Raw genomic sequence first — 11,120 nt, 5'->3', positions numbered from 1 at the left:
GAGGTTCATGGGAGTCTTAAAGAAATATGTTCATAACCGTGCTAGGCCAGAAGGAAACATCTCCAAGGGCCATGAAAATGAGGAGGTCATTGAGTTTTGTATTGACTTTATTCCTGACCTTAAGCCGATTGGTGTTCCTGAATCGCGGCATAAGGGCAGGCTGGATGGAAAAGGCACGCTAGGAGGGAATCAAAAAATATGTATGGACGGACATTCTCTCACTGAAGCACACTACACAGTTCTACAGAATTCCGCCTTGGTGGCTCCGTATATGGACGAACACAAGAATTTTCTACGCTCCAAACACCCGGAGCGGTCTGATGACTGGATTACATGTGAACAAACCAGGAGTTTCGCCGGCTGGCTGCAGACACGTACCATGCATGACGCCTCTATTGAAGATGACCTGTACTCGCTATCCCAGTTACCATCTTCGAATATAATGACTTTCAAAGGGTACGAGATAAATGGTAATACATTTTACATGATCGCCCAAGATAAGAAGAGCACCAACCAAAACAGTGGTGTCCGCTTTGATGCAACAACCAAGACGGGAAAGGAAACATATTATGGTTACATAGAGGACATATGGGAACTTGACTATGGACGTGGTTTGAAGATCCCTTTGTTTCGGTGCAAATGGGTCAATATGACACGAGGCGGGGTAACGGAAGACCCATAGTACGGAATGACAACAGTGGATCTCAACAATTTTGCGTATGCAGACGAACCATTCGTCCTAGCCAATGATGTGGCACAAGTTTTCTATGTGAAGGACATGTCTACCAAGCCGAGAAAAAGAAAAGATAAGGAAGCGAATGCATCATACGATGAGCCAAAGCGCCACATAGTTCTTTCTGCGAAGAGAAACATCGTGGGAGTGGATGACAAGACAGACATGTCAGAAGATTATGAAAAGTTTGATGAAATTGCTCCATTCACAGTGAATATTGACCCGAGCATCCAGTTAAATGATGAAGATTTTCCATGGCTACTGCGCAAAGGGACACACGCAAAGAAAAAGTTTCACACCCAAAGATCTGGGATGTGATCGGCTTCACTATCATCACTTTCTTCTGTGTTTCACACCCAGGAGGGAATCTCTGTAATAGTTAGGGTAGTTATGTGTTTTGGCATTTGAAACGCAAAGAAATTTTCTGTGCAAACAAATTATTTCATGCATTTACTGATTTTTTCAGCTAAATGACCCTGAAATTGAAAAGCATTTCAATGAACTCAGAAAAGGTTGAAAGTTGGCATGGTATCATAATTTCACCCACATAGCATGTGCCAAAAAGTAGAGAGGGTTGCCGCAAAAACTGGATGCACTTCATGTACAAAATGGACAATCTCTTTCGAAGTATCAGGGTTTCGGACGAAAACTCATCCGTTACAAAGGCATTTCATTTTTTAAATAACCTAAGCATTACCAAATTGAATATAATGATAAAACAAACTAATATTAAACATAAAAAAATAACTGAAAAATCTATTTTCAAAGTTAAGTTATTCACAAACTAGTGATTCACACAAATGTCAAATAATTCAAAATGTAAACTATTCAAATTTGTAAACTACCGTCACTAATAGAAAGTTTGTAATTTTTTGTACCTAAAGCAAAAATATTCACAAAGAAACTCTAAATACAGCAAAAAACAACTCAAAATAAAATAAAACAAACATAAATAAAGCAAAAAAATAAGAAAATAAAAAAGCCCACCTACTGCGCCACAGCGGCCTGCATACGACTAGAAACCCAACATGTTGTTGGGCCAGGATGTAGGCCCGCAAAGGCCCAGTAGCCCACATGACATCACAGAACATTTAGGCCCAGTAGGCCTGCTTTGGAGAGGAGCTCGAGAGAGATACCGCACTAGGGCTTATAAACCAGTGCGGACGCCCCTCGGTTAGCGAGGTGGGACTAAACATGATGCACCGCACCTGCGCCAGCGCACCACCTTTAGTACCGGGTGGTGGCTCAAACCGGTATTAAAGGGTGGGTCTTTAGTACCGGTTGGAGCCACCACCCGGTACTAAAGGTGGGCGCTTCCCGCCGCTTGGCCTGGCCAAAATTGACCTTTAGTACCGGTTGGTCGCTCCAACCGGTAATAAAGGCCCATCCTATATAAGAAAACACTTCAAAAAATTCAGTTTCTCATCTGCTTCTTCTCCTCTGCCCCGTCGCCCGCCGCCCCCCGTCGTCGCCCCCGTAGCCACCCCTCGCCGACGCCCCCGTCTACACCCCCGTCGCCGCCCCGTCCCCGTCGTCGCCGCCCCGGCCGTCCCCGTCGCCGCCCCGTCCCCGTCCCCGTCGCCGCCCCGTCCCCGTCGTCGCCGCTCCCCGCCCCGTCGTCCCGTCGTCCCCGCCCGGCCCATCCCCGTCCCCGTCGTCACCGCCCTGTCCCCATCCCCGTCGTCACCGCCCGTCGCCGTCCCCGTCGCCGCCCCCCGTCGCCTCGCCTCGCCGGTGAGCTCCTGCCCCGGCCGCCATGTCCACACACACACACACACATTTTTTTTAGTTTTTTAGTTATAGAAATTTTTCTGTTTTTTAGTTATAGAAATGTTAGAAATTTTTCTGTTTTTTAGTTATAGAAATATTAGAAATGTTAGTTATATATATAGAAATGTTAGAAATTTTAGAATTAGTTTTAGTTAGATGAATTAGATTAATGTCAAATTGTTAGAATTTGCATATAGAATTTTAGTTATCACAATCCAATCATTTAAAAAATGTTACTTTTTGCGGGCATATAGTATTTGTTCTCGACGATGCCCGGCCCGCATCCTCGCCGCCGACCCGTTCGCGACGACGTCCGGCTGACCCATGTCCGGGATTGGCACTGGGAGGTGCTACCTGGAGGGGCGCGCCGCTTGGTGAGGAACCCGGCCTCGGGTCCCGTCGTCGACCCTGATCTCCTTTGGTGGCGTTCGCGTGGGCCACATTCGGTGCAGAGGGTGCCGGCCCCGCCGGAGGTGGTGCGTCGTCGTGTCAGGGAGGAGGACGAGCACGTCCATCGCTACATGGCTGCTATGGACGTCAGGTTCTCCAATACCTGGCAGGTTCTTTGGGCAGATAACCGGAGATATGATCCTGTGATGGTTCCTTGTCTTTGGGTGTCCACCGCCCGCGCCCCAGGAACTGCGAGTGGCCTAGATTCTTCTATAGTATTCGATCTTTATTAGCTACCTAGCCGGTGATGTATTCGAGATTATATATTATTCGAGACGATGTATTCGAGATTATATATTATTCAAGACGATGCATATTATGTACTATATGATTCAGTTTTTCCTTATTGATTGCATCCATGCATTGTAATTTGAATACTAAATTGTTTTATATTTCTTCTGTATTAATTAAATGAAAGCTATGGCGGACAATACCGTCAGAGAGGGAGAAGAGGCCCTGTTCGAGATCATACCCAGCCCTAACAGGCCAGATGATCTGAATGAAGCAAATGACGGCTCCCAATATCTGAACAATACCGGGGAGGGTGATGATAAGATATTCGATCTCGATGACCGAGCTGATGAAGTCATGAACTATGATTATGATTATGATGACGCAGACAATGATTATGATGACGAATACATTGTTGATCTTGAAATAACAAAGACTACTGGCGAGGTATATTTATATAAGCAGGCATCTAGTGATCATCACATGTTTTTTTATTTGAAGATATATTAACGAATCGATCTTTCTTCTTTCAGCCCTCCGGATCGAGCAAATCCGCTTCTACAAACAGCAGGACAAAGCGCAGCCCGGGCAAAAAGTTGAAGGAGGGTGTAAAGTACAACATCGATTCCATCAAAGCTAGTGGCGAACCCCTCATGCCTAAGAACATTGCGAACAAGTTCGTTCGTCAGTGCGGAGTTCTTGTGAAGGACCAACTCCCGATCTCCATTCAAGAATGGAAGGAGCCAAAAACTAAACGCCCAGATGTTACTTGGGTCGATGACAGAGCAAAACAAAAGCTTTGGGAATCTCTGATGGAACATTTCACCCTACCAGATTATTTCACTGATGCAGATGTGCAGAAAGTCAAGGATGCTGCTCTTAAGAAGATGGCAATTGCATTCAACATCCACAGGAAAACTGTATGGGCCATCTACCTCGCTGCAGAAAGGAAGACTCCAGAATTCAAGGGAACACTGGAGAAGCAAAGAGAACACTGGCCCGCTTTCGTGAAATTCAAGGAATCAGAATTATCTAAGGAACGGTCGAGAAAACACAAGGCCAATGCCGCAAAAAAGACGCAGTTCCATAGGCTGGGTCCAGGTGGCTACGCGGTGGCAATGCCTAAGTGGGATAAGTCTGAGCAAGAGATGGAGTATGCAGGGATCACTCCGGTTACTAGGAGCTGGCCCCTCAGGTGCAGAACTTGGTTCTATGCGCATGGGGGGCGTTGGACCTGAAGACAGGCCTGGTTTCGAAGAAGGCAAGTCTAAAAGGAGCAGAACAAAAGTTACTTGACGCAATAGAAGATGCTCGAAAGGGGGTGTTCACGCCCAACAGAGAGAACGACGAGCTTACACGCGCCCTGGGAAATCCTGAACACCCGGGAAGAACACGAGGCAAGGGCGTTATTCCCTGGTATGAGGGCTTTTCAGAATGGAACGACGACTACAGGACCCGTGCAAGAAAGAAGATGGAGGAGGAGAAGAAGAGGAAGCTGGAGGAGGAGCAGAGGAAGCAGGACGCGGAACGCCTTCAAGGCCTAGAAGCAAGGCACGCGGACTTGGCACTCAAATTCCAGCAGCAGCAGCAGCAGCAGATCGACTCACTTAGCCAAGAAAGGGGGTCTCAGCAGCGGCAGCAGCAAGCGGATGATCATCCAGCATTGGATAGCACCGTCCCATTCATGCCGAGAAGCAGCGTTGGTTCCGGCCCGGGCGACGCACTGCTGGATACATACCCTGTGGATGACATCATAGAGAACACTGACTGTGAGCTACACTTCAAAATGAAGAACATATCCATGAAGGTGGCGGACGCCGTTGCTTTTACAATTACCCCTGAAGCAACCTTCCATTGCACCCCGATTCCAGCGGGCTATGCTCGTGTCTTGGTTGATGAGGTGGTGGACCCATATTCGGGGCTAGAGCTTGACATTCCTGGAGGTGACGACGAGCACACACTGGGAGAGACCATACATCATATCATCCTATGGAGAAAGGATTGCATCATCTTTCGAAGTCCACCAACACCGCGTCTGCCGACTCCTCCTCGAAGTCCGCCACCGTGTCAGCAGACTCCCGCTCCTCCAAGTCCACGAACGCGTGAGCAGACTCCTGCTTCAAGTCCGGCACAGCGTCAGGCCACTCCTCCTGTTTCATGTCCGACACCGTGTCAGGCCACACCTCCTGCTTCAAGTCCGGCACAGCGTCAGGCCACACCTCCTGCTTCAAGTCCGACAACGTGTCAGGCCACACCTCCTACTTCAAGTCCGGCACAGCGTCAGGCCACTCCTCCTGCTCCAACTAAGCCATGTCAGCCGTCTCCGCCGCCTAAGCAATCGCAGAAGAGACACGCCGCAGCTATGGTGCGTAGCGGTACGAGTCGAGGTAGTACAGGAAGTACAGGCGGAGACAATCGATATAAATATGGTCCAAGCAGCCTCGCTCCTCTTCCTTAGAGGCATTACGACATTTCCGAGGAGAAAAACGATGCAATAGTGCGGGCCGAAGTGGACGCTCATTTTGGACCGAAACCGGCAACGCCGCCGAGGGAGAAAGTGCCTGAGGAAAAGATTGACCACTTCATTCGTGTGGCTAGACCACCAGCTCCCAAGCCTGTTGACTCAGACTATGAGCGCCAAATCAGGAAGGCACATCGAGCACGACTACAGAAAGAAGCGAGCTCGAGGTCGAGCCAACAAGCAGCTGTCAAAAATGCGGGAAAACCGTTCCCCTGCTGGGAGAACAGGCGGCGCAATCGACCCCCCTGCTTGTTGTGCCAACAACACATGAGAGTACGCGCGCCCAATATTATTATGGGCAAACCGTTTACGTTCCCGAGCTGGGCGATGTGGTAATAACCGAGGAGCATATAATGCAGGCTGAAATGCTCAAGATCACTGTTAGACAACTCCTCGATATCGAGTCCATGTCTCCACTTAGAGAGGAGGAAATAAAACGGAAATATGTCCGGGGCCAACCTTTGGTCGAGTCCGAGGAGGTCAAGAACCCCCCAACAAGAATGTATGAATTGCATGATTGGTACATGAAAATTACCAAGATTTCCAATCGAGAGTCCCTCATGGTGCAAGTCGAGGAAGATCATTACTTCAATAAGAAAGCTCTGTCTGTTGAGTATTCAGAACTATTTCAGTTATTCAATCAAGATGCACTCGACAAATCTATCGTCAGTTGCTATTGTCTGTAAGCGATTTCTTTCTGTAATTTAAGTCTCAAGCTAGCTCTAGTGCTCATTGATTGATCATTAATTACCTGTAATTATATATCCTCACTGTATATTCTTTTCTGTTCATTGACCCAAATATCGTTAATGAATACACATGGAAATTGGAATGGTGTAGACAAGATGTAGAGAAAAACATGGTAGAGTTCTTGAAGCGCCTCAATAGCAATGAAGATATACTACTTCCTTACAACTTCGAGTGAGTCACACTGTCTTGTACTACAAATTCTGTTTTTGCTTACTAGCTAGATGTTAATAAGTGTATAGGGTTTAGGGTTATAGTTGATTAGTGTTATGCACATGCCTGCTTAATTTATACATGCAAACGTATGCGCATGCAGCTTTCACTGGATCTTGTTAGACATTAAAGTTGACGAAGGAGAAGTTGAAGTACTGGACTAACTACTTAAAAAAGATAGTGACTACAGCATCGTGCAGGGGATAGTCAACAGGTAATTTCAATCATTATTAACTTTATCTCGGTCTATTTAGTTCGTCATTTCCTGATATGAACTAGTTTTAATAACCATTTTATTAATTTTCTTTGCCGGCGGGCAGGGCTTGGGCAAAGTACATCAAGGTGACTCCAGGAAAATGGTGACAAAAGCTATGTTGGTATCGACCCAAGGTAAGTAATTAAGTAGTACTGGCTAGCTAGCTACCATCTCTTTAATTCTTGTTTCAATACCATTAATTAATTAACATGCTTGATTAATTATTATCTGATTAAATTCTATTCTCGTAAAGGCCCTGAAGCAAGCGCCGGGGACTGAAGTGTGTGCATACTACATTTACGAGAACATTCACATGATGGCGTCCGAAAGGAGCAGATCTGATAGACAGGACTGGGTACGTTTGCCGGAACACTATTCACAAATCTTACATGATTGTCGATATCTAGTCACACAACTAATACACATGCATATTGATCTCCTTCTTAACAGTTCAAAAAGGTGCGGGACCAGCTCCTACCAGAGGAGCGCATACGAGCACTTCAAAAGGAAATAGCGGGATTTTTGCTCGACCAGGTCATAGATCTCAATGGAGAATACTATTACCCGCTACAGCCCCCATGAACCACTTGTCATCATGCTCCGAAGGCACCAAGGGCAACATGTAGGAGAAATTGTATATATATACATGTGTATGTGTGAATAATTAATGGTGGTTGTGAGACATTCAATTATATATATATATATATGATCAGTTCTACGAGAAAATCTATTTATATATATGCATAACGTGTACAATATGTAGTGTCGTAAAATACCAGCAAACAAAAAAAATTAAATGGAAAACACAAAATTAATGAAAAATAAAAATTAAAACCAAACCCCCCCACCCCCAAAACATTTAGTACCGGTTGGTGCTACCAACCGGTACTAATGGTCTACCAGCACCCAGGCCTGGCTCGTGCCACGTGGTGGCACTTTAGCGCCAGTTCGTGCCGAACCGGTAGTAAAGGGGGGGCTTTACTCTCCACTCTTTAGTGCCGGTTGCAGAACCGGCACTAAAGGGCCTTACGAACCAGCGCTAAAGCCCGGTTCTGCACTAGTGGTCGGCGACACCGTTGCGGTCGCCGTCCGAACACGGCAGTAGGGCATTCCAGGACACCCTAGCCCGGCCAGGCCCGAAACGGGCCCGCTAAGCCCCGCCGGCCATGCTGCAGCAGGCCGGCATCGATGCTGCCAACACACATCCACTCATCACCGCTCCCCCACCTCCGGGAAGTCACGCCGCAGACCCGCCCCGCCGCCCAGCCGCCCGTGGGGGAACCCCGCCGCCACCTGGACCATCCCCGCCTAGGAGCACCAAGGGTGTTCATTCACTGTTTTATTTTTCATCCAGGGTGTCCAATTTAATAATCATGGGAGCGCCAAATCAATGGCTTGTCCCCAAGCATTTGTACATGTCAATTCATTAAATCAAAAGAGGAAAAGGAAAGAAGAAGCGGAGCCCAAAAGAAAAAAAAGAAGAGGCACACCCACCCCACCCAGACCACACGAGAGAAGAAAAGCGAGCAGATAGATATCCATCACTGCCCTCAATCTGTCAGAGCTCGTGAGAGATCTCTCAAACTTTTCCCCACCCGAAACCCTCGATCGCCGCCTCCACCCACCATGTCGCCGCCGGCACCGGCGCTGCTGGACGAGCTCCTCGAGGAGATCTTCCTCCGCCTTCCCCCGGACGAGCCCGAGCACCTCGTGCGCGCCTCCCTCTCCAGCAAGCGCTGGCTCGGCCTCCTCTCCGGCGCTCGATTCCGCGGCCGCTACCGCGAGCACCACCGAGCTCCCCCCATGCTGGGCTTCCTTTATTCCTTCCACTTCAACTCCCGCGCGGAGACGAAAGATAACATCCCACACTTTCTCCCCACCACCAAATTTCGTGCGTGCATCCCCGACGACGACTGGTTGGGCTACAGTGCGTTGGACTGCCGTCATGGCCGCGTTCTCATTGGCGAAGTGGCCTATCGACCCATGACGGGCTGCCGGCGGGAGCTGGAGGCGCCCGCCCTGGTGGACGACAGCTATGGGGTCGCGGTGCTCTGCGCCGTGGCCGGCTGTGACCACCGCACTTGTCACGCAGGCCCCTTCCAGGTCGTCTTTGTCGGCCTGGACCATTGTCATGAAGATGGGTGTGTTGCACGGGCGTGCGTGTCCCGGCCGGTGACGGGTAACCACAGCAAGCCGGGCTTTCAATCTCCTTTTGATAAGTGGAGCAAGCGATGCTCTGCTCTTCATCTCTTGACTCCGGTTTGTACATCCACCAAGCGCCCCCTGTCTTCGTCCAAGACACACTTCATTTCAAGCTTTGTAACCGTGCCGAAGATCGCGTAGTAGGAATTCTCAAGTACGACATGAGCACTAATAGCTTATCGCTGATTGATATGCCGCTTGCGTGGTCTGTCAATGCCAATGCTTCTATCCTCGTGGCGATGGAGGATGACAGTTTGGGGTTTGCACATGTCGACGGGTTAATCCTCAATCTGTGGTCAAGGCACATGGGTTCTGACGGAGTCGCGTCATGGACTCAGCGTGCAGTCATGGATATCAAGGACATTCTTCCCATTCGAAATCCAAATAAAAGACTTAGGCTGATTGGATCTGTGGAAGGCACCGATATCATTTTCGTGACCACAGATCTTGGCATCTACAAGATTAATCTCAAGTCACTACAGTGGAACAAGGTATGGGAGAGAAAAAAGTTTCAAGCTTTCATCCCGTACATGAGTTTCTACAATCCACAAGGTATACCCATATCCATGGACAACTCTATTGCTTCGATAGACACAGCTGCTTCACTAAGTTTTTTTTTTGTGGGATGCTGACAAAATAGCAGTAGGACTTAATTTTAATGTGGTGGGGATTGATTCCTTTCGCTGGGCAATCTGAAAAACTCGGAATAGAGCATGAAATTTATATTGGGCAACTGGCTCCTGTTGAGCTGATTTGTTACATCTTCGCTTTTCTTTTTTTGTGGGCAGGTTTGCGGAATGATGGCGATAAGAAGAATCTGCTGGAGGGATCATCAGCGGAGGTGCGAGCTCAGGCTGGGGAAGATGATCTTGAATCTGAATCGGACGAAGATCTTGAATCTGAATCTGAAGAAGATCTTGAATCTGAATCTTACGAAGATCTTGAATATGAATCTGAAGAAGATCTTGAATCTGAATCGGAAGAAGACTGAAATGTTTCTACAATCCACAAGGTATATTTGTATCTATGTGTCCTTTCTTTTGTGATTTGGGAACAACTCTTAAATAATACTCCATATAAGTTAGTGGAACAAACAAAACATTGAATGCCTAATCGGATTGAAAGTTATGTTTGAAATGGGCCCGGGCGAACTTTTAGTGCTGTGTGATTACAACTTACTTAATTGGCAACTTATACAGTATCATGTAATTCCCCTTTTGGAATCTCACAAATCTATGTTTACAGAAAGGGTGACCCCCAGTGATGCAGCTCATTAAGAGTGTGTGGTTCAATATGTACAAGGCTACATTCGTCAACAAGATAGGTGACAAACTTGGAGGCAACAGGGGTCTCGTGATGTCGTGATGAATTATGTCATTATTCGGTACTCCTTTTGGTGCAGTGGTGCTTGCTTGTTTTCTGATGTTGTTTTTGTCAGTTAGCTTGATAATCTCCCGTGTTAATGGCGGGGTGAATTGATTATATTTGTACCTCTAATTTTATCTGCCCTGTTGTAGAATTTGCTTGAAAAAGCATTTGCACAGTAACTTGTTCTTGCCATTTTAAAAACTCTACAGTTTGCTCTCTCCCTGCTTTGATCCAATCTTTAAATTTATCTTTCAAAAGATGTACTGTTGGTGAGAAGATGATGAGGCAATGTCCACAGAGATGGTGGTTTCTGTTGCCCATGAGATATTATGTTGATCCTTTTTGCACGCTGGCTTGCTGGGTTTTTTCAATTAATAATCTCATGGGTTTAATTAGTTCTACCTGCCAAGTGCTGATGTTACCGCAGTTCTGTTCTTATGATTGTCTCCTAGACATTTTAATCTCTTCATTAGCTCCAGAAAACTGTCAGCTATTTGTTCACTATTGGTTGCATATATTTAGCCATGTAGTGAGATGAAAGATGTTACGTTTGGTAAGAGAGCGCAAGGCTGATGTGACCATTGCTACAACCAACCCCTGTTTCCCTGATCTTCTTGTAGAGCTGATGC

General features: G+C 47.1%; 1 protein-coding gene across 1 annotated transcript; it reads left to right on the top strand.

Annotated features, from left to right (window-relative positions):
- Positions 1–8,386: 8,386 nt before the first annotated feature.
- LOC109746938 (uncharacterized) lies at positions 8,387–10,692 on the top strand. Its single transcript, XM_020306035.4, has 3 exons — positions 8,387–9,675; positions 9,912–10,135; positions 10,369–10,692. Exons 1-2 carry the CDS (start codon positions 9,153–9,155, stop codon positions 10,112–10,114), a joined length of 726 nt encoding a protein of 241 aa, XP_020161624.1. The 5' UTR covers positions 8,387–9,152; the 3' UTR covers positions 10,115–10,135; positions 10,369–10,692.
- Positions 10,693–11,120: the final 428 nt, after the last annotated feature.

Source organism: Aegilops tauschii, chromosome 5 (assembly GCF_002575655.3).
Source record: "Aegilops tauschii subsp. strangulata cultivar AL8/78 chromosome 5, Aet v6.0, whole genome shotgun sequence".
NCBI lineage: Eukaryota > Viridiplantae > Streptophyta > Magnoliopsida > Poales > Poaceae > Aegilops > Aegilops tauschii.
The sequence above is the reverse complement of the archived record's forward strand: the minus strand, read 5'-3'. Positions and strand labels throughout refer to the sequence as shown.

Excerpts from the sequence above, each read along its gene's own strand:
- LOC109746938 (XM_020306035.4), top strand. The coding sequence starts at position 9,153 with ATGCTCTGCTCTTCATCTCTTGACTCCGGTTTGTACATCCACCAAGCG. Across the intron at positions 9,676-9,911 it reads GAGTTTCTACAATCCACAAG|GTTTGCGGAATGATGGCGAT; the intron begins GTATACCCATAT and ends TTTTGTGGGCAG.